General features: G+C 44.7%; 1 protein-coding gene across 3 annotated transcripts; it reads left to right on the forward strand.

Moving 5' to 3' along the window:
* Positions 1-2,118: 2,118 nt before the first annotated feature.
* On the forward strand, positions 2,119-19,883 carry STK16 (serine/threonine kinase 16). Of its 3 annotated transcripts, none has more exons than XM_014072334.2 (8): positions 2,119-2,207; positions 4,017-4,189; positions 5,777-5,996; positions 8,140-8,273; positions 10,911-11,031; positions 18,820-18,915; positions 19,067-19,188; positions 19,285-19,883. In XM_014072334.2, the coding sequence occupies exons 2-8, from the start codon at positions 4,104-4,106 to the stop codon at positions 19,421-19,423; spliced, it is 918 nt and encodes a 305-aa protein (XP_013927809.1). In that variant the 5' UTR covers positions 2,119-2,207; positions 4,017-4,103; the 3' UTR covers positions 19,424-19,883. The 3 variants fall into 3 exon arrangements, with proteins under 3 accessions (XP_013927809.1, XP_013927811.1, XP_013927810.1); XM_014072336.2 differs by having other exon boundaries at positions 5,777-5,885; XM_014072335.2 differs by having other exon boundaries at positions 2,127-2,207; positions 4,077-4,189.
* Positions 19,884-24,119: the final 4,236 nt, after the last annotated feature.

The raw sequence follows: 24,119 nt of genomic DNA on the forward strand, positions 1-24,119 counted from the left end.
ATTTCCTCAAACTAGCAGAATGACAAATAGTTATCTGTAAGATGAGTGTAAAGAAATATAACTTAGTTGATATTGCATTGTATGTTCAAAAGCATCAATTATTTTAAATAACAAATTATACACACTAGATTTAGAAATAACTCACACATTTCTTGTAGATCTAATAAATGTTGAAATGATCAGAGCCAAACATGGTGATTATGAAACAAGCTAATACATACATACCTATTCTGAGAGAGCAAAAGGCTCCATAAGAATATCAAGTATTTTAATTATTAAATAGTGTGCTGCTCATATAATTATATAATCTTCATGCTTTTCAGTGTCCCATTTCACGAAAAGATTTTTCAGTGTTTTATGTCCCATTTATTGAAACTTACCATTGGATGTCCCTTTTACTCACCAGACCTGTATAATCATTGTATTCATTCAGCAACAGGGAACCCATACAGACACCCAAGGAAACCAGTGCATAATGTCCCAGTGAGGGGGCACACTAACCTTGGCATCACCACATTCTGTGCCACCTCATAATGAGATGCTGTTATAAACTAAGGAATTAGGTAGGAGTCACTGAATAGTAAAATTTGGGTAAAACCAATCAAGCTCTAGATGCCATTGCAATCTAAGCCACAGAGGAATTACTTGATCAGAATGTCAAATGTCTGCTATCAACATTAAAATAATTACCATTCCCCCCCCCCTTTTAAGATCCTGTAGTCTCTATTCAGCATAGAGTTAGGGTGACTGGATGAAGCTGAGTATTTACTGACCAGTGCCCTTCCTGATGCTTATGCGGTGTTCATAACAGATTTTTTTCTTTGTGCCCTAGGAAACATCTGCCACTACCTCAGTTTGAATTCTCAACCTTCCCAGAGGAAGATGAGCATCTTCACCGCTAGGCCACCATGCCACTCATTAAAATAATCACAATAATCATATTATTAAAATTATTTAAATTTTAAATAATTTTATTAAAACTCCCAATTAAATTTTATTAAAACTCCCCACTGAGATATCCAGCATGTTAAAGTAGCTAAAATGACATCTGCACTGAAATCCTTACACGCTGTTCGCCATCATTGCATCCCTACACAGCTATAGTGGAGCAAAATTTCCAAATCAGACAATGTTTCCAAATCAGACAATGTGATTGTCTGGATTTGTTTTCTCATTTTGTCTCTCATGGTTGAGGTCTATCTATGATGTCAATTACAGGCCTCTCTCATCTTTTTAAGTGGGAGAACTTGCACAATTGGTGGCTGACTAAATACTTTTTTGCCCCACTGTATAAATTTCACCAGAAGACCTTGAGCTAATCATGTTCTAATTAGTTCACAGAGTTTTTGTAGTAACTTATGTGGTGGTGGATTATACATGTTTCCTTAAGTTTTCTAGAGAAACACTTGATATTAAAAATCAATTATATCCTACCTAAAATAAGTCATTTAGAGCTTTTCATGAGTTCGCTTGGCATTATTTTGACAACAGCTCTGTGAAGTATACTGAATACATTATTTTCATGGCAGAATTCAAGAACATAAGCTCTTTTAGGGACTAAATTTCTATGGAGATTCTCAGTCATCCAGGTCATGGTTGTCCCAAAGGTTTTTTTCTCCTCAAGAGGCAACTGGAGTTTCTGGTTTTTCTTTGAAGACGTTTTGCTTCTCATCCAAGAAGCTTCTTCAGTTTCCCTACCATTTAGTCAGAGCTGAAGAAGCTTCTGGGATGAGAAGCAAAACGTCTTCAAAGAAAAACCAAAAAATCCAGTTGCCTCTTGAAAAAAAAAAGCACCGTTGGACTTTTGGGACTAAGTTACAGACCTATACCCATTTATTTAAAAATAAGTGTTTGCTGAATTCAAAGTGGCACTCACATTTTAGGAAATTTTCAGTAACCCCAGTCAAATAAAACAATAGTGAACAATACTGAAACTCAGCACTTTTTGGCTAAAAACTACAGACTTGCTCTTGAACACTCAGTTCATGACTTCTGTCTGCTTTTCTCTTTTTGCTTATCAGTTCTTTCCCACTCCCCGCCCTCTTTTTCCTCTTTCACATACATTTTCTTCTTCCCCTCGAGCCGTTGCTTAGCTACCTCCAGGGCCGCAGAGCAGACGGCGCAGAGTTATAACGTCACCACCAGCGCCGTGGCTCCTGTCGCGCTCAAGCTCTCCAGGACGCCTTCGAGCTCTAGACAGAGACTGGGTGAGTGTGTCGCCCCCTCCCCTCTCCCCCACTACCGTGTGCCTCCGCGGATGGGCGGGGCGCGAAGATGAGCTTGGTCGACTTTGTGGCTGTTCTTTATTCGAGAGTGGCGGTTCCAGAAAGGGCGACAGGACTTCCAGGGCAGGATACTTCCGTCCCCTGCTTTAGCCATAACTCTGCCTTGGAATTTAATGCACTTATCCACTCTAGAACAAATGACATAACAGTAACTGCGACAGTGCATCTGGTCATGTGCAGAGAGCATTATTCCCATGGCAGAACTCTGCATGCACTGCTTCCCTCGGTGGCTTTTCGATGCACCCCAATCACCGTATATACATTTCTGAACCACTGAATGCGATTGCTGCTCAACGCTTTGCTCTCCAGCTCTGAACTAATATTTACCTTTTATTTTCCCCCACCCTTCTTTTTTTTCTTATGTGCCTTGCCTTTTTAGAATGTAATCCAAAGGGAAGGCTTCTGTCCTTTCATTTTGGATTATGGGTAATACTTAGGGAGAGGGTAATTTACTTGATAACCAAGGGGAAACATAAAAAGAGTTTTATTATGTAGTTTTTAAAAAGTCACACTTTTCATAGGCAGTTAAAGATACTTTTCTTCTGCCTTTCCGTGCCATCAGTTCAGTGTTTGGGAAGATACCAATTACGGTACATTTCATCATATGATTCAACTGGGAAGGAAGTTCTGATTCTGGATTGTTCCATTCCTTGTTGAGATAAACAGTGGCATTTTGTTTTTGTTTTTTCCAAAAATAGACTACAAAAGTTTGGGTGACTGGAGTCAGGCCCTATTCCCTAGTTTTCTGCATATATATTTTTTCTTTGTAGAAGATTCATTCAGTATATATTTCTTGGCTGCCAAACTGTTGACATGCAGCTGGCTGCCATTTTGGAGTTGACAATTAACACTCTCATTGTTCCTCAGAGCATATTTTATTATAACCGGACAGAGACTGGAACATTTGTCTTCACCTGGGCTGGGACGCCTGCAAGTCTGTGCTTTGCCTGCTTTTGTTGCCTTTTTGGGGAGCAATTATCAAAGTCAATTTAAGATTGCACCATCAAAATTTAGTGGGCATGCCATAGCAGTGCAATTTCTCTTTTTTTCTAATATGCCCCCAAATAAATGTGCTAAACCTAGTTTTACTTTTTTAAACCTCACTTCCCTCTCCCCACCAAAAAAGTAAAAAAGAAGACCTGAAAATTCTGGCCATTGCCCTTCCATGACATTACCAGATGATATTTGCTGTTTTTGAAGCTCCCTGAAGCTGGAGAATATGTTCCCGGTTTTTTTTTTAGTCTGGCTCCTACCCACAGAAAGATAGCTTATATTACAGCCTGCAATTTGATCTGTCTCTTTTCCTCTCCAATGGCAATGTTACGACCGTGTTTTTTAAGTCAATATGATATTGGAAGAAAAGAAACTGATGGGTGGACAATTCTGTTATTTGGCAAACAACTTGAACTATTCTCTTGTACTCCCCCTCAGTGCTGTACCTTATGTGAAAGGTCATTGGGCTTCCTACACAGATACTCCATGTTTAGCAACTACTTTGCACAGTGACTGTTCACATTTCTGACTGGTGATGAAAAAGTGACTGCATGTATAACTTTTGCAGATCTGCAAAGCAAAGGAAAGCTGAAATAAGATCAGAAGCACACTTGCCATTTTATTTAGCAACCACTTTGCTTAATGACCAGTTCCAATTGTGAATGTTAAACAAGGACTACTTTACATATGTATCCATTTATTAATATCTTAACAGGAGGCTACCTCTTTTTTTTTCAGCTGTAGGCCTTCACAATGGCTGTACCAAGGTCTGGAACTTTGCTTTCTTATCCTCTATAGAATCTGAAGGATGTTGGAGCGACCACCATGGGCAATGCCCTGTGTATCTGTTCAAGGGGGACCATCACCATCAATAACAAACGCTATCTTTTAATCCACAGGCTTGGGGAGGGGTGAGTATTGGAATCCTTCCAGAGGGATCTTTTAAGATGCTTTACAGTGATTCATTTTGAAATTTCACAGAGGATCCTTTAATCACTACCCTATCTTTTATCTTAGTTTGGTCTATGTTTTATTTTAACTGTGGTAATCAAGTTGGTTAGGAAGACCCGGAAGCGAAGCAGAAAACTTTTACATTACCTAAAGTGCTTCTCATCATTGTTTCCCCCTCACTGCCTTCTCTGACTCCCACTATAAATATTCACGTGGTTCTCCACCTGTAGGAAGATGTCTTAACTGCATATGTTCATGCTTTTAAAAAAGTAGGAAATATATATCTGTATATAGATTTATTTGCCAGGGATAGAATTATTGCATCTTGTAATCTTTATTTATTCCAGCTAGGAGAAAGTTGTTCCTTTCAGATTATTCTGATCAGTATTGTCCAACATCCTCACCATAGCTGGGTTCAGTTGTTATAAGCTGCAGTCCAGCAACATGGAGGGCCACTGGTTTTTCTAATCACTTCCCACCGTCTCCAAAATATTCCTCCAAAATTGTCATTCAAGCTTCATTAAAAAAAATATTTTTTGTTCCTCACTTGGTGTAATTCCCTCCAGCTTTTCATCATGAATTGGGTTTCCTGTTGCTCCAAAGAAGGTGATACCACAATTCCTCTGGGTATCTGATTTCATTGCTTACCACTCATTAAAGTTAGAATGTTATTTCTGATACATAATTATATATTTGCTGCGCCTTATGTCTGCTGCTTCTCTTCCTTCAGTAATACCTCAGACCTTCACCCTTCAGGACACTTTTTATATATATAGAGAGAAAAAGAGCACAGCAATTGAGTAGACCATCAGACTAACAATATTTAATATTTAGTTTCTAGTGTTAGAAAATACCATTATAAACTAAGTAGCAAATGTTTTTTAATGATAGAAAATATCAGATTTCTACGGAGCTGGGTGATCTTCCCGACTTCTTTCCAATTAATTAGTTATATTTGGGGGGTTATGCATGACCTCGTGATTGCTAAGCATATTCAGTTGCTGTGCCTTTTTGTACAGTTTATCAGTATTGTGATAAAGAACTAGAAGAACCAGAATTCTGCTTAATGTCATATGACATTTATTTAAACATTTCTCCCTTTATCAAGCCAATAATTTTACAGTGCCACACAAAGTATTTTTTGGAAAAAACAATAACAGCTTCATGAGATTATAAACAACCAGGGTGCACAACATGAACAAGAGTCCTTTCTTGTTCTTCTTCCTGTTGTGGCATGTAGATATCTACCTTTTCTCTATAATCTCATTAATATGTGTCAGCACTGAAGTTATATGAATAGCAACTACAAAGCTGGCATTGATGAACCAGCAACCCTGTGTGGAAAACACGGCCCTTGCAGCGCTGCAAAGGTGTAAGATGTGGATGACAACAGAACAGGGTCATACTTTAAGAATAAGGATGAACTTTTAAAGTAAAAAAAGACATGGTAGAAAAGAGGAGAGAAAGTTGTTTGGGTTCCATTTACATCAGGATACATAAGTCTTTGTCCTGCTGCCCTGTAGCTTATTCCATTTTACCCCCTGCAGTGGCTTCAGCTATGTGGACCTGGTCGAAGGGCTGCAGGATGGACGCTTCTATGCCTTGAAACGCATCATATGCCATGACAAGGATGATCGTCAGGAAGCTCTGCACGAGGTAGAGATGCACCTGCTTTTTGAGCACCCCAACATCTTGCCCCTCTGTGCGCATGCCATGGTAGAGAAAGGATCCAAGCACGAGGCCTGGCTCCTCTTGCCTTTCCTCAAGGTCAGTAACCTCCAGATCAATTTCCTACTTAAGGGATCAGGTGCGGACAGGTTCAGTGGATGCATGCCAAGAAGTGTGTTACACTAGATAAATTAGGTGAGGCAGGGAGAAGAATGGACTCTTCCAGCTAACCTTACTTTCAATTCATGGAAAGGCCATTTCTAAGGTATAGTTAACTAGTCAGGTAGTATAATTAAGATCCACATTCTTACACTAAGAAGACTATTGTTTAATTGCTTTAATTGCTCCAATGGCTTCTGCATATATTTTCTTATGCAATTGCATTTATTTTCCATTTTTGTCTTGTGTCATGGCTTGTGCTCAAAGGTTAAAGTATTTTCCTTTTAAATGAAACTATTTAAAACAACAAATTTCCTGAAATATAACTTGCAGAACAAGGAGTGTGATAGCTCATGTGATTATAATGCTGGGTGGACACTCTGTAAGCCTGCGTTTGAGACTGAGTACTGTTATGTGTCGAGGTGAGCTCCTGTTATTCATTCCAGATTCCTGCTGCCCTAGTAGTTTGAAAGCATGCAAATGTGAGTAGATAACTGGGTATCACTTTGGTGGGCTCATTAATGGGGACATGAAAGGAACCCTCGGTGGGCATCCCCTGGGCAACAGTGATGTCACAAGCTAATCCTTTCAACTCGGAAGCGTCTCGGTGCTTCTGACACGAATACAAGAGGAACAAAAATTAAAATGTGCCTGCTTCCAAAATTTGCCATAATGACACACACAGTAAAAGTTCCCAATAGGATGCCAACAAGTCAAAATAAGGGAGCCAAAATATCTTGATGGCAAACTGATATTCCATCTTCAAAGATTGTGCCCCTGCCAGCTTGTGGAAACTAAGGAAGGACATGGCTGTTCAATGCCTAGAACTGTTATCTAGGCAAAAATGGCTGGGACATGTTTTAAGTCCAGAAAAATGAGGTAATATTTAGAAACAGCTCAGGCAGACATCTTGCTGATGGAATAAAAGAAGGAGGAGGAAGTATACAAAATCAGACTTGCAAGATTCTATTATTGCACTTGATCTCAATAAAGGTAGTTTTAGCCTTCCTGGAGAGTTGATTCCTCATCTGGTCAACCCAGTGGGCTCCAGTGAGGTTGGGACATTGAGCCAGACCTCAGATGAAAAAGATGAGGGATTGTGGGAGATGGGGATCCTTTCAAACTAGTCCCAAAGTGTCCATTGGTAATAAGCAGCAATGGAATCATGATTGGAAATAAAAATTAAATTATTGTACTTTTCACAGGGATTTTGGATATTTTGCCATAGCTGGAGTGTTTTTCAAATGCAGTAATACATCCATTTAATTGGATGCAACCAAGGCACATGTAATAGAGGCTGGATCTGCTTTTTCCTTGAAAAATGTAGCTGTGCCCCATCCCCAACTGTACAAAAACTCTGTAAGCTATAGTCATCAACTGAATATCCAGTGCCATACTAACCTCTCAAGGGGAATGTAGTTTTGTGCAGAAGAGACTCCAGCTATCATCATCAGTTGACTTTCCACATCAATGTTTTGGAACCTTTTAAGATGTGTGCATTTCAACTCCCAGAAAAGCATGCTGGTTGGGGAATCCTGGGAGTTGAAGTCCATTCATCCTAAAGATGGTAAGCATGAAAGACACTGTTCTACATGCAGTGCATTTGAAGTCAGCCGAGGTCCTCTCATATCTGTTCCCTTTTCTCCTTCAAGCCAAATCAGAATGTTGTGACTGTAATTCTGCTCAACAATGCTTCCACATTTTCCCTCTGTGGTGGCATCTCTACAACCACAGGCACCTAAGAGTTCTAGGACAACTTATATATTTAGAGCTTGTGATCAAGTAACAAATACATTAATCAACCCTTAGAATAGCATGATATTTACTGTAGTTACAAAACTCTGCATAGTCCTGCTTTAGATAAACTATTTGCTTGTTTCGGATTGAACCAAAAGCAACCAAACCAATATTGATTAAGCCTTTGCAATTGTGAGGTTCAAATAGAAAAGAAGGGTAAATCATCCTTAGGCCAAGTTGGGCCACAGTCTCTTTATATCTAGGGATAAATCTTTTTCTTCACTCAGTAAGTTTGGAGGATGTGCATGCCATTTCAGTTACCAACTTGCCTAGGTTTCTTTTCCAGAGAGGGACCCTCTGGCAGGAAGTAGAAGCTCTGAGAGATAAAGGCTGCTTCATGCCCGAGGAGCGTATCCTGGTCATTTTTCATGGCATCTGCCGAGGACTGCAGGCCATCCATAACAAGGGACATGCACACAGGTAAGAAGCTGGCCTTAGAAAGCAGGGTGTATGAATACAGAACTGAAGTCATGACAGACTGTCGGTCTTTATAATAGGGTTGCTGGCAAAGAGGAGTTTGCAGAGGTAAAGAAAAACCTAAGGCACAGAACATCAGTGTGACAGTATGTTCAGTACAGGAAAGACTTTGATTGGGATATTATTTTTATTCTTTATTTTATTTGTAGGGAAGGTTGTTGAGAAGGTGGTGGCTCTCCAGCTTCAGCGTACCTTGGAGGAAGCTAACTATCTTGACCCCTTCCAGTCTGGCTTCAGACCCGGTTACAGCACAGAAACCGCTTTGGTCGCATTGACTGATGATCTCTGGAGAGCTAGGGATGGAGGCCATGCTTCCATCCTAGTTCTCCTGGACCTCTCAGCGGCTTTCGATACCATCGACCATGGTATCCTTCTGCGACGACTGCGGGAGATAGGGGTGGGCGGCACTGTCTTGCAGTGGTTCTCCTCCTATCTCTCGGACAGGTCGCAGTCGGTGTTAGTGGGGGGGCAGAGATCGTCCCTGAGGCCCCTAACTTATGGGGTGCCGCAGGGGTCGGTCCTATCCCCCCTACTATTTAACATTTACATGAAACCGCTGGGCGAGATCATCCGAAGGCACGGGATAAAATATCACCAATATGCGGACGATACACAGTTGTATCTGTCCGCCCCGTGCCAACTCAATGAAGCGGTGGACGTGATGAACCGGGGACTGGAAGCCGTTAAAGACTGGATGAGAGCGAACAAGCTGATACTCAACCCAGACAAGACCGAGTGGCTGTTGTGTTTCCCTCCCAAAAATTTGACCACCATACCATCACTCAGGCTGGGGGGACAAAATTTAAACCCCTCAGAAAGGGCCCGCAACTTGGGAGTCCTCCTGGATTCACAGCTAACTTTTGACCATCATATCTCAGCTGTGACCAGGGGGGCATTTGCCCAGGTTCGCCTGGTGCGCCAGTTGCGGCCCTACCTGAATCGGGAGGCCCTCACAACAGTCACTCGAGCCCTTGTGATCTCTAGGCTGGAATACTGTAATGTGCTCTACATGGGGCTGCCCTTGAAGAGCATCCGAAGACTACAGCTAGTCCAGAATGCGGCCGCGCGAGTGATCGTGGGCGCACCACGGTTCGCCCACATAACACCGATCCTCCGTGAGCTGCACTGGCTACCTGTTGGTCTCCGGGTGCACTTCAAGGTCCTACTCACCACCTATAAAGCGCTCCATGGTAGTGGATCTGGCTATTTGAGAGACCGCCTTCTGCCAATTACCTCCCTGCGTCCCATCAGATCGCATAGAGTTGGCCTCCTCCGTATTCCATCCGCCAGTCAGTGCCGACTGGCGACTACTCGGAGGAGAGCCTTCTCTGTTGCGGCTCCGACACTATGGAACAATCTCCCCGTGGAGATTCGTACCCTCACCACCGTCCAGGCCTTCCGCACAGCCCTCAAGAACTGGCTAACCCGTCAGGCCTGGGGATAATTTTATTTCGCCCCTCCCGAATGTTGAGTGAATGTTGAGTTTTATTGTCTAATTTATTTTGTGCACATTTCTTTTTTCGTATTGTCCCACACTCCCCTTCCTTTTTTTTGATTGTAAGCCGCCCTGAGTCCCCTCAGGGAAAAGGGCGGCCTATAAATAAACAATTAATAATAATAATAATAATTTAGTTTGTCAAACATGTGCAAGATAACAGGTATAAGTACAAACACGGATATGAACAAGGTACATGAGTACGAATAAATGGGGACAGTAGGACAGGGATGGAAGGCATGCTGGTGCACACACCCTGTATGGACCTCTTAGGAATGGGGTGAGGTCCACAGTAGACAGTTTAAGGTTGAAGCTGTGGAGGTTTGAGTATAAAACAACGGAATTTGGTAGAGCATTCCAGGGGTTCACCACTTTCTGAAAACTAGTTTGGAGTGGTTTATCTTGAGTTTGTATTTATTGTTGGCCTGAGAATTATTGAGGTTGAAGCTGAAGTAGTCATTGACAGGTAGGATGTTGTAGCAGACAATTTTATGTAGCATGCTTAGGTCAGACCGCAGGCGGCATAGTTCCAGGTAGTCCAAGCTCAAAGTTTTGAGCCTGGTGGCATAAGCGATCCTATTGTGAGCAGAGAAGTGGAGTACTCTTCTTGTGAAATACTTCTGGACCTGCTCAATTGTATTAATGTCTGACATACAGTGTGGATTATAGGCAGATGTCTGGCATAGGTTTTGTATGCCCTAGTTAGCAGTACAATGTTATCAGAGAAGAAGCTTTACAAAATTAACAACTCTTAATGCCTTTTTGGCAATGCTGTTACAGTGAGCTCTGGGGCTTAGATCGTTTGAGATGAGTACTCCTAGGTCCTTGAGAGAGTGAGGGTTGTCTACGAGGTCATATCCTCCCATTTTGTATTTGGTGTTCTGATTTTTGTTGCTAATGTGTAGACGACAGAGCATTTGTTAGATGAGATTTGGAGTTGCCAGTTGTGTGGCCATTCTGACACATAGTCAAGGTCACTTTACAAGCTTCAAACTTCCTTTAAAGCAGATTTGAAGACTCATGCCTTGGACTGTTGCCAAATGCAGATGTAGGGATCCATTTATATTCTGCTTGTCCCTTTTCAGAGATTTAAAACCAACAAATGTGCTGCTGGACAATGAAGATCAGCCACTGCTAATGGACCTAGGCTCCATGAATCAGGCTCGCATTGAGGTGCGGAGCTCACAGGAAGCTATGACTATTCAGGTATGAGGTTGATCTGTTCGAAGGGAAATGGGGAAGTTGCCTTAATGATGAAGGAAAACCATCCAATGAAATAAAACTATTCAAACTAATAAAAGTCAGGGACTTTCACTGATATCCCAGCACCCTTTATTTAATGGCAGAGGAAGGATATTATTAGAAAGTAGTAATATCGTCTGTGCATGCAGAATGATGGCACAACGTCTTTTGTGTCCCAATGTGTTATTTCCTCTTAAAAGAAATGTTTGGGTAGCTTGATGACAAAGTCTAGTTTACATGCAAAAGATTTGAGAAAGTTAGCAGTGGCATTTACTATGACTGTTCCTGTCAATGAGCAGGTACGCCCAAAGTCCAAACTCAAATGTATGTCATGCACGTTGCATACTCAGAAGAAGGGTGAGATCTCCACTTGTCTGGTTGTGCCTGCTGTTTGGAAGATCATGACCATTGCTGAGGATGCCCCTGAAAGTGAGGGTAGATGTCAGTTTCTTGCAGATCTTGAATCAGAACTGTTCTGTCTGGCTCTGCATTATTTCTGGCTCACTTTACCGTTAAGATATGGATCAGTTTATTTGGGTTTTCAGGAAGAATCTTTTCCTTCCCTACCCAGGGCTGCTGACTAACTTGTTCTCTACCTGCATGGCCTTTATCCCAAGACCTTAGAGTGTCAGAGTTCCAAATAGCATCCAAAAGTAAATCAGAGCCCGAGAGAAAAGACTCCTCAAAGTTCCAATTTATTAAGAGAGCCATGTTGGCACATCTGGGAAAACCTGAATCTGAAAGCTTCCAGATTTTCCCACCCAGTTAAAAGTTCAAGATCCTGCCCCCACACCCACAAATCCCTCACATGGTCCAATTTTCCACTGCCATGCTGGCAGTTCCATCCATCCAGTTCTGGCCAAGTGCAGAGACAAAGGATAACCTTGGATTTCTAGAAAGAATGTTATTATGGCTACATATCACCCAACTCCGTATAATCCCCCCTCCCATTTTCCCACAATAGAAAATGAATAGTAGAAAGTGTGGCTATACTTCAATATAGGCAAACACTGCTCTATAGTCATCATTTCAACAGCAGGCAAGCAGAAGCAATAGAAACAATTACTGTAGTGAGATCTGTTCAGGAGGAGATATTTGTAGATTATGGGATTTGCAAATCATAACTTCGGTCTCGAGTATTTTGAAAAAGGCTCCATGTATTGGATTGATAGAAGGGAAATGGGGGAGTACCTCTAATGATTAAAGAAAACCATCCAATGGAATAACACTATTCAGACTATAAAAGTCAGAAACATTCATTGATATCCCAGCACCCTGGGGTATCAAAGGTGGTCCAAGGTGAGATTTATTTTCTTTTTTCCCCCTGAACAGTGACTTTGCTAGATCTCTCTTGGCTTTTCCTATTTCCTATTTTTTTTAAAAATCTCTCTTGAACTTAGTTTCTAGTGACTGTAGGTATGCATCCACCTAGTTCTCATGTGCTCTGTTTGGGGAATCCAAACATGGGTTAACTTTGTCCATTAGCCTTGAGACTGAGTTATGCAAATTGCCGCCCACGCCTCCTCTGACTGAACTGGTTCAGTTTTTTAACTCAGTCCAGCCTAAAGAGACGCAAAATTATTCTCTCTGGGTTACTAGACAAATTCATCATCATTATTATTATTCAGCTTGGATTCCCTTCACCAGCTTGAGCTCCTTTCGCGGAGCGGTAAATTGGATTTTAGCGTTCCCGGAGGCTTCGGGGCCAGGGAACCTATTTATTGGAGGCGAGGGCGTTTCGTTGTTCGTTGTGGGAAGGTCGGCTCGCTGCCTTCGTTTTGTCTTGTCGAGGGAGGCTGGGGATTGGTTTGCCACCCAGCCCGCTCTAGCCACTGTCCGTCGCCCCCCTCCTTCTCCCCGAGGTTGCCTGGCAACGCCATATGGCTGGGCTCCCTGTATTACCTCGACCTCGAGAGCCTCTGGAAGCTGCGGCTGCGGTTGCTGGCAAGATACGAGGCAGGCTTTCTCCATTCTGGCGGCAGTCTTTGTACCTCGCCGATTTGAATCGCCCGCCCCCGCTGTTGGTTGCTGGGGCCATTTTGGAGTCCTTTTTGCGCCGACAAACAGTCTGGCTGGGCGCGGCTTCATTTTCTCGCCCGCAGTGATGTAAAATCACCAGATTCATTGCTCCATGGAGGTTGGTTCACCACCATTCTACTGGAGCATGAGTTTGATATCTCACGGCCTTCTGCTTCGATTGTGATCGGCATTTGGTGTTTCGGTGAACATGAGCTTGAGCCCTTTCAACCTAGCTTACATAACGGATCGTTCTATTACCAGGGGCAGCGCTGGGGCTTCCACCTCTCCTCAGTTGTCCTCCGATGCCACTGGGGACTCATCTAGAGTGGGTAGGACCACCACCAGGGCCGCCAGCCACAGATCCCGCCCCACCTCCTGCCAGGGCCGCTAAGCGCACCAGTAAGACCAAGAACGGGTCTAGGGATCCCTCAGCCCCCAGGCCACCTCCCATCTTGCTGCCTGAAGGGCCTTCTACCTCCGGCCTAACTGGAATTCAAGGTTGGTCCCCAGACCTCCCTCTCCCTCAGGATCTCACAACTGCAGGATCTGACTCAGGCCTTCAGGGCTGGTCTGATCCTTCTGAGCCCAGACCTGGCTCCCTCCTGTTCAGGGGCCTCAGCCACCTTTACTCCCATGGCTGCTAGCAGCAGACCGGAGGATACTTCAGAATTTGACCTCTCCCCTGGGCTCAGGGACATGATTGCCACTGCCATATCTAGGGGAGTGGATGCAGAATTACAGCGTAGGAGTCAACGCTCTAGGAATTTAATTTCTGCCAGAGATTTAGACACCTCTCAGGCTGATGCCCCTTCTCCCTTGCCTTCCATCTGCAGAGAGGGGTCTGTTTTAGGGGTGGAAGGTAAGATTTTGGATTTAGAATTATCAGATGATGAAAGTCTGATTCAGGATAAGGTTCCTTTTTTGGGCCTCTTCAGACCAATCCTATTTAAATCTCTACTTTATAAAGCCAAGGCCACCTCCAATTTGGGGGGAGCAACCACCTAGGCCAGTACCGAGGTGGGCCTTGATCCCACAGAGCGCTTATTCGCTGAACAAGTACAAGAACAAGAGGCTATTCCAACACCCAAATTGTTTCTGGACGTAATCCAAAAACAATGGTCCCAGCCCACTGTAGTCTCGCCCCCTAGCAATGGCGATAGAAAGCTTTATTCTTCCATTCCGGAATTGGACACCATTTTGCAGTTTCCCACTGTTGACCCGCCAATAGCGGCCTTGGCTTCCCTGGCCCTCATTCCATCTGAGATCTGAGACTGCAAGGCAGAGCTCGTTATTTGCAAAACGCACCAGGCGGCTGCCTGGGCATTGTGTGCCGCTACGGCAGTCTCGTTCTTCAATAGAACTTCCTTAGTTTGGTTAAGACAACTACAGATGTTAGGTCCAGAGGACTTGCGCCTTCATCAGGATGTGGTCAAACTGGTGGTGGCCTTAGAATTCTCTTCGAATGCCACGCTCAATGCGCCCAAGTTCGTGTCCTGAGCTGTGGCATCCAACATAGCTTCTCGTCGCCTGTTATGGCTACGCCATTGGCAGGCGGATGTACGATCCAAATGGTGCCTTGCCTCCACCCCCTTCAAGGGTGGTTCCCTATTAGGAGCAGTGCTGGATCCTATACTGATTGAAACGAGGGACAAGCGAAAGGTACTTCCTTCGACTGCTAGGCGCACGGATCAGAGGCAACAACCGTATCCTCAAAGGCAGCCCTTTTGTATTGGGGAGTCGGGGTACTCCTCCCTCCCCTACACCCCTCTATCTAATAGATCCTTTTCTCAGTCCCAGGACAGGTTTCAGGACAGAGCCAATACTAGGGACAGAGGTAGAAACCAGCACCAAAAGCAGGCCCAGGCCTGGCAGCCCTTTCGTGGTGCCAACAACCGGTCTTTTCGTAGGTACCGATGACTCGCTAGAGGGTGGCCCTATTGGCGGACGCTTAACCACCTTCGTCCACCAATGGGAAACCACAACCTCAGATGCCTGGGCTCTTCAGACTGTGAGGCTGGGCCTCACTCTGGAGTTCCTGGCCATTCCCCCGAGATGTTTCATCAAATGCCCGGTGCCCAGGTGCCAGGTAAAGCAGCGCCTGATGGACACGGAAATCCAGCATCTCATTTCCATCAAAGCAATAGAACAGGTGCCAAGGGGGCAGGAGGGTCTAGGTTTCTATTCCATACTCTTCCTAGTTCCCAAGACCTCGGGAGGATGGCGGGCCATCCTAGACTTGAAAAGGCTCAATATCTACCTAAAGTACCAAAAATTCAAAATGCAATCACTCAAGAGTATTCTGGCGAGCATTCGCCAAGGCAATCTCCTCACCTCCATCGACATCGAGGCATACTTACACGTGCCAATACACCTGGCCCATTGAAGGTTTCTGCGCTTCCACTTCGCGGGGTGTCATTTCCAGTACCGTGCCTTATCAGTGGCCCCGCGGACCTTCACCAAACTGCTAGCAGTGATCGCAACCTCACTGAGGTCAGTTCCCGTAAGAGTCAATTGTTATCTAGACGACATCTTAGTCTTATCATCTTCCCGGGCCCAGGCTTGTTGCGACCTACAGCTGACTATCGACACCCTGCAGGATCACGGATTTGTACTGAACTTTCCAAAGAGCCACCTGCACCCGACCATGTCTGGGATGGTCAGCAATTTGGAGACTTGTGTGGTGTCTCCCTCTCAAGAGAGACAGCAGAGCCTGCGGTCCCTGGTGAGTCAAGTGCTCAATCAGAGGTCTTGTCCCAACTTCTAGGGAAGATGATATCTTGCATAGATGTTGTTCCTTGGGCAAGGTTCCACACATGACCACTGCAGTGGTATCTCCTCCCATTCCAAAGGGCTCACACCAGTCACTCTCAGGCCAGGGTTCACTTACCAACCAAGGTATCTCTGTCGCTCTGTTGGTGGATGTCGTCCTGCATCCTCAAAGGATGCCTCTTCAAGGAACCAGGGCAGATTGTAGTTACAATGGATGCGAGCCAATTCGGGTTGTTGGACTGTCCAGGAGCTGAGCAACAGCATCAATTGGCTGCAGCTACGGGCTATCCGCCTAGCCCTCCGAGAGTTTCGAGACCTGGTTATATCCAATCATGTGTTGATACTCACCGACAACATGGCCTCCAAGGCGCATGCCAACCGCCAAGGGGGCACGAGGTCCAAATCCCTGATGATGGAAGCAGAACTTCTGCACCACTGGGCGGAAAACCATCTGTTGTCACTCTGAGCAGAACACATATCGGGCACTGCGAACGTCCAAACAGACTGGTTGAGCAGGGCCATGGTGGATCAGGTGGAGTGGCACTTGCACCCAGCCCTGTTCCGAGAACTGTCCCGCCGCTTTGGTCACCCGCAGGTGAACTTGTTCGCTCAACCCAAAAACACACACCTGCCGCAGTTTTACACCAGGTTCCAGGTACCAGGGGCAGAAGGCACTGATGGCCTCCACAGCCCTTGGCCGGAGGGTCTCCTTTATGCTTTTCCGCCTCTGCCAATTGTACTGCTGGTCATCCAGAAGATTCTGGCGGAACAGGTGGAGGTGCTGCTGGTTGCACCGATGTGGCCACAGCACCCCTGGTATGCAGACCTCATCCATCTGTCCATCTCACGTCCATGGAGAATTCCGGACGACCGGATATCCCTCTCGCAAGGAGCCCTCGTCCACCCGAATCCACAGCTGTTACAATTAGCCATGTGGTATGTGATGCAGACAATCCTGAGTCAGCAGCATTTCTCTGATAAAGTCATCTCCTTCTGCAGATGGTGTCAAGCAACAGGTTCGGACATAACCGGGGCAACCATACCGCAGGTATTGGACTTCCTACAGATGGGCATGGACAAAGGGCTAACACCTAACACCCTCCGCCGTCAAATTGCGACTCTGTCTACCGAGATTGGCGGTGGGCGGGACCACCCCTAACTCAACACCCGGGGGTGCGGGCCTTCCTGAAGGGAGCAGCGAACCTTAGTCCGCCTATCATTCATTGCTACCCCACCTGGGACCTCTCCCTAATACTCAGTGCCCTTACAGCGGCTCCATTCGAGCCTATTCGGACCATCTCCCTCAGGTTACTGACTCTTAAGACTATCTTTTTAGTAGCCATTACATCGGCCAGGCATGTGCCCGAGTTGGCGGCGCTCTCTGTCCGGGGTGACCTCTGCATTTTCCATCCAAGCAGGGTCGTACTACGTTTGGACCCAACCTTTCTTCCAAAAGTCAACTCGTGGTTCCACAGGTCACAAGAGATCACTCTCCCGGATTTCTGTCCACGGCCATCTCACCCCCGAGAACAGCGTTGGCATCATCTCGATGTTCGTTGTTCCCTTCGCCACTATGTGCAATGCACGGCATCGTTCAAAAGAACAGAGGCCCTGTTCGTGTCTTTCCAACTTGCCAGCATGGGCCAAAAGGCATCATCGCGTACTATCGGCCGCTGATTAAAGGAATGTATTTTCCTAGCCTATGACTGTCAGTCCCAACCGGTTCCCAGTCACATCACTCCCCATTCTACCAGGAGTGCAGCCACGACGGCGGCCTGGGCAACGCAAGCCTTGGTGGAGGACATCTACAGGACAGCGACCTGGTCATCGCCATCACCCTTTATCCGTCACTACAAGGTGGACGTTTATGCCTTGGCTGAGGCATCCTTTGGACAGCGCGTGCTGCAAAGGGTAGCTTATTCGGCTATGGCACCAGACCAGCCTCACTCCCGCTCCTGAAGTCTATTGCTTTGCCATGTCCCATGCTTGGATTTCCCAAGCAGTGCACAGGAGAACGACAATTGACTTACCTGAACAGTCCTTCTATGTACGCTGCGAGGGGAATCCAAACCCGCCCTCGGCTTTGGATGTTATGGGCCTGGACTTCCGTTTTTCCTATGACATTCTGACTTACCTTGACTTCTAGACTTATTTTCCTTCTCTCAAGCTGGCTGATCCTTCGTGCAAAACTGAACCAGTCCAGTCAGAGGAGGCGTGGCCAACAATTTGCATAACTCAGTCTCAAGGCTAATGGACAAAGTTAACCCATGCTTGGATTCCCCTCGCAGCGCACATAGAAGGACCGTTCAGGTAAGTCAACAGTCGTTTTCTTTTGTCAACTACATGGGAGTAGTTTACCAGAGACTTCTGCTGGAATGCCCCCCCCCTACAATCCCCAGTTTAGTCTAAAGCCCTGAAATTTCCTACTTGTTTCCCACCGACTACTAAGCAAATACTGCTATGTATTATATTTAATACTAGTTGATAACCCAACATTGCCCAGGTATTTATTTATAGGGGGAAAATGTCCTGATCAAACGTAATTTCTAATGTTGGATTTTCCCCCTTACCAACTCCACTGCGCTGTACAGTAGAAGCCATTTAACGGCAGTACAGTGGAAAACATTTTAAGACACAACAGGCTATATCTTAACAACGCACAACCCGAGGGGTGTTAGGGGTGTCTTACCCCCACAGTATTTTTTATCCAGAGAGTAAGCCATCTGTGTACCAGGTTTGATTGAAATTGCTCGAGGCATTCCAGAGTTATGCTGGAAAACACACACACACACACACACAGCCATTTATATACTTATATATAGATTAATGCCCTTAAAGTATTTTTTCCTGTTAACTATTCCCCGATTCTATAGGAGAAATCTGCTAGCAGAGAAGAGTTGAGATATTTTTCCTCTTCCCAGACTTTGTCTTAGATTTATCTTCCTTCCCCTCTTGATTCCACAGGACTGGGCTGCCCAACGCTGCACCATCTCGTATCGAGCCCCAGAACTGTTCAATGTTGAGCGTGAATGTGTTATTGATGAACGTACTGACATCTGGGTAAGGATCATCACTTCTCCTTAGAAAATATAAATAATACTTAATATTACTGCAAATACATTCAAGTATACCTTGTACAGAGGAGGAAAACCCTGTTTCATTGTTCCATGATCAGCTTTTTGCTCCATAGGCTCACTTTACCTCTGCTTAGTCCTTAGGCTGTGTTCTCTATTGCATGATGTTTGGTGAAGGACCTTATGACATGATTTTCCAAAAGGGGGACAGTGTGGCTTTAGCTGTTCAGAACCGCCTTACAGTGCCCAAGAACACCAGGTAAGCATTTGCTACCTAGAAGGTGGGAAGGGGGGGGGGGGTTGTGGCGGCTCTCAATCCAAGGACAGATTGAACTAAATTGGTTCTAAATTTCAGGTACTCCCCAGCCTTGGAACACCTCCTCTCTTCTACAATGATAGTCAATCCTCAGGAGCGCCCTTTTGTTGCTGACATAATCTGTCAGCTTGAAGCAATACAGCCGCCTCTCACTGGACATGATGCCACACGCATCTGAGACCACAGGACGTGCAGCTAAAAACAGAAGCAACTGGAGGCATTTCGGCCCAGGTGGGACCTCAAGAGATGAAGTCCAGAGCAAACACCTGAGAAGACGTCATGCTGAAGGCCAGTCTTGTACTTGGAGGAACTGTCTTACAATGGGACTGCATTAAGGACGATGCTCGTCTTTGGGACTCACCCCCTGACTCTTTCATGTATCTTACCAGGCTTTGATGGCTCCAATTCTCGGCCCTTATCAAATGCCTCCACAAAGCATGAAATTGCTCCAAGGGATCAAAATTCCCTTTCTTTGTGGAAAAAATGCTCCTAAATTTGTGCCTGAATGTACTAAGTATGGATTGATACTGAGATTGTTTTGATAAAGGCATGCCTTCAGGGCCTAAATGTTAAATAAAATGCAGCCACCATCTTGGACTTTTTTAAACCACCAGGATGATAAAAATGTGATCCAGCAATAGCGTTGTTTGTTTATCATATAGCGTAAATACTGCTCGATTACACATTTCCCCCTCATGTTTCTTACGTATTTAATCACATCTTCGTGGTTATTCCAGTAGATTTTCCTTTTTTGCAAGCCTTAAATAACTGCTTGACATTTAGATACAAAAATCTCTTTTTTTGGTATTATTTATGTTAATTGTTAATTGTTTTGAGGGACAAGAGTCACATAGGGTAGGAACTTTTATTTTAACTCTCTGAAAAGTTGATTGTTTCCACGGTGATAGATATGTGCAGGAGTTCCAAGCTTGAAATGTCCGTTTTAAGTGTTTTGAGTTTGGAACAAAATACCCAAATTGAGCATTTTGTCTCATCAGGTTTCCTTTTGAGCTAAAACAAAATGGAGCAGCTTCAAGCATTTTACAATTATTGTGAATATGTCACTAGGAGGCAGTGTAATAACCAGTTCATCCATGTTGGGACCCATCAGACTGTCAGATCTTTTTCTATAGGGTTCAGACACTACCAGATGAATCTATAGATTATATACAATGCATTACCTTTAGAAGTTATCCAAGTCCTTGCATTCAGTGGTGTTTCAGGAAAGTACATATATAGAGAATATATACAGTATTCTGTACACCATTCTGAAGAGAAGCATTGCTACAATTTCCTAGGAGACTCAAGTCCTGTGATTGACTTGTTTTACCCATTATAATTGGCTTAAGGCCTTTCCCTCAGCATAGCTGATAAAAGTAACAAATACTGTACGACCTTGCTTCTATTGACAGAGAATGGGATAGAGGAACAAGCAGTAATTATTTAAACATGGTTCAGAGATAGATGTTGCTGCAGCAGCATGTGAATTAGTTGGGCTGAGTCATACCAGTTGTCCTGTGAATTCAGAGACAATTCTGGAGGCAATCAGTTTTCCACCTGATGGACTAATGTTACTTGCATGTCTGCAAGTAATTTATTATCTGATATAGAGAAGAGCTCCTAAGATTGGATTGTTTACCATTGTGTTGTATTCTTCTGCAGATAGGGCGGCTTTGAACATACTTGAATATTTGCTGTGTGCACTCTATTACCCAAATGTTGCCAATAACACTTCAGAAATTGGTTCATTGTTATGCAGATGCTGCACTGTATGGCTTTTTTCTTTTAGTTGAGCACATTACATGCCCTCACTGAGGCTTGAGCTCTCAGGCTGCATGCTAAATGCTAAGACCATTTTAGTTTATTATGTACTCCTGGCTGTTGGTCATAGGCAAAAGTGTGCACTGTGTACATTATGAAGACAGAAGTTTCAAACTCAGTTATTGAAGTGAATATTACTCTTGTAGCACTTCTGGACTCTTTGTGTAAGCAGGCTGAAAAAAAGGCAGCATAGAGTTTTTATTGTCTTCTATGAGAATTTCATTTATTTCATTTCATTTCATTTATTAAATTTATAGGCCGCCCAATCCTGGAGGACTCCGGGCAGCTTACAACGAAAGAAAAAAGAAAAGCAAAATAAGTAAAAATAGTTTAAAATTCACAACACACATACGTTCTAATCGGGGCTGGACCTTAACACTAAGGTCAACAGCCCCAGGCCTGCCGGAACAGCCAGATTTTAACGGCTTTCCTGAAGGCCATGAGAGTGGGTAAGGTCCGGACCTCTGGGGGTAACTAATTCCACAGGGTCGGAGCAGCCACAAAGAAGGCTCTCCTCCGGGGGCCCGCCAGCCGACACTGTCCAGCTGACGGTATCCAAAGGAGACCCACCCTGTGGGATCTTATTGGCCGTTGGGAGGTGTATGGCAGTAGGCGGTCTCGCAGAAAGGCTGGTCCTAAGCCATGTAGGGCTTTAAAGGTAATAACCAACACCTTGAATTGCATCCGGAGACCAACTGGCAGCCAGTGCAGCTCACGGTGTAATATGGATGTATCTCGGTACACCCAATGTTGCTCGCGCGGCTGCATTCTGGATTCGCTGTAGTCTCTGAACACTTTTCAAGGGTAGCCCCATGTAGAGTGCATTGCAATAATCGAGTCTTGAGGTGACAAGAGCCTGAGTGACCGTCTGAAGTGCTCCCCTGTCCAAGTAGGACCGCAATTGATGTACCAGGTGAACCTGGGCAAAGCCCCCCCCTGGTCACAGCCGACAGATGGTGTTCAAGTGTCAGCTGCGAATCCAGGAGGACCCTCAAATTGCGAGCCCTCTCTGAGGGGTGTAAATTTTCACCCCCCAGGATCAAGGATGGACTGTCTGAACTGTCCTGTGGGGGCAACATCCAAAGCCACTCGGTCTTGTCGGGATTGAGTACCAATTTGTTCATCCCCATCCACATCCTGACAGCTTCCAGGCATCAGCACATCACGTCCACCGCTACACTGAGTGGCACGGGGCAGATAGATACAATTGAGTATCATCTGCATATTGATGGTACTTTATCCCGTGCCGTCGTATGATCTCACCCAGCGGCTTCATGTAGATGTTGAATAGGAGGGGGGACAGGACCGAACCCTGCGCCACCCCACATTTGAGGGGCCTGGAGGTCAACCTCTGTCCCCCGACCAACACCGACTGTGACCTACTGGAGAGGTAAGAGGAGAACCACTGTAGAACGGTGCCTCTCACTCCCACCTCCTCCAGACCATGGTCGATGGTATCGAAAGCCGCTGAGAGGTCAAGAAGCACCAGGATAGAGGAATGTCCTCTATCCCTGGCCCGCCAGAGATCATCGATCAGTGCAACCAAAGCGGTTTCAGTGCTGTACCCAGGCCTGAAACCAGACTGAAAGGAATCCAGAATTAAAACATGACTTCCTTTTTCCAAAAACAATTTTTGTATATCACATCACCAATAGTTACCAGCAAAGAATAGCAGTTTTTTTCTAGCTATAGAGTGAAAAATGACGGAGCAAAGAACTTGTATTAAGTTCTCATTATATCCCTGTGACAAGAGTGCAGTTTTTTGAAACTGGTACAGGATATTCACACCATTCTGAATGTTATTTCATTGGAATGTAGCTCAAAAGAAAAGGTTTTCTTTTTCATACACTCATGTAGCACATATGCAACATGGATTAGTTGCTTTTTAAAGCCTTGTGGCATAGCAAGGTAAGTCTGACTCTATTTAAAGAAAATAAATTGGTGACATTAATACCAGTTTCAGGAATAAAACGTATGTCCTTACAATACTCATCACTTTTTAAAGGTGATGGTGCTTCTAGCTTTCATTTCTGTGATATAACCCAGTTAGAACAGAAATGGAGGGAAGAGACTACTAGTATACAGTCTGTATAAAAAGATGGCATATAGCCATATACAATATAGATTTTTGCTGAACCAGGCATGGTAGGGGGTGGGGTATCAGTATACTATGATTACTGTAACTCCTTTTCAGTTTTCCCTATCAGTTGTGAAACATGCATATATCCCTGCCCAACCTAGAGTAGCTTTCTTCTGAAGCAGTGGCCCCCAACATCAGGTCAATGTGCTAGCAGGAATATTAGAATTTTAGTCTTTGTAAGTCTCTTCATTAAGACATTTGAATTTACTCAAAGGGGGGATAACATATCCAAGGAAAATGCAGGAAGGCAATAAGATTTTAACTTTTTTAGAGGATGCAGCACGAAGGCTAATTGTACCATATGTACAGTAGCTGTAAAATGGAAACTGATCAAGAGATATTTTTGATTAAGGGCCAAATGTAGCAGCCAGGAATATGCAAAATAATGACTTGGGGATGGCAAAGCTACCACGGCTGAACTTGACATGCTGATTTTGATGACATGCCAATATTTACCCACCCCCAAAAAACCATGTCCTGTTCTGGCACAATTTTCAGATACTGTGGAGGCTGTATGAGAATGGGATGCACTCAGATGCTGCTTCCAGCTCCACCAAAAACCTCGCAAGAACAGGTGCATGCTTTCTTGCAATATTCAGAAGCTGCACACGTATGCGATGTGCTCTTGCATGATCTTCTGGAAGTCACAAGAGGACCATGCACAGCCTCTGAAACCCCTGAAAATCACAGAACTGGGACAGAATTTGGGAGCTGCAGAGGCTGTCGAAGAGCATTCTCCAAAATTGCTTTAAGAACAAAACCCTTGTGCAACCTGAAGGAGCCTTGGGTAGACCACAGATACCCATCTACAGAAACAGAACTCCGCCTATAGTGGTGCAGATCCTGTGGAGCACTGGCCATGGGCCAACTGCACCTCAAGGGAATGAGGTGGCCTTTTTTTAGTGGTAGCATT

This window comes from Thamnophis sirtalis, unplaced genomic scaffold (assembly GCF_051295495.1).
Source record: "Thamnophis sirtalis isolate CommonGarterSnake01/CBP01778 unplaced genomic scaffold, rThaSir2_p1.2 scaffold_1, whole genome shotgun sequence".
Classification (NCBI taxonomy): Eukaryota; Metazoa; Chordata; class Lepidosauria; order Squamata; family Natricidae; genus Thamnophis; species Thamnophis sirtalis.

Coding starts and splice junctions, on each gene's coding strand:
- STK16 (XM_014072334.2), top strand. CDS start 4,104: ATGGGCAATGCCCTGTGTATCTGTTCAAGGGGGACCATCACCATCAAT. Junction 4,190..5,776: donor ATCCACAGGCTTGGGGAGGG/GTGAGTATTGGA, acceptor TACCCCCTGCAG/TGGCTTCAGCTATGTGGACC. Junction 8,274..10,910: donor AACAAGGGACATGCACACAG/GTAAGAAGCTGG, acceptor GTCCCTTTTCAG/AGATTTAAAACCAACAAATG.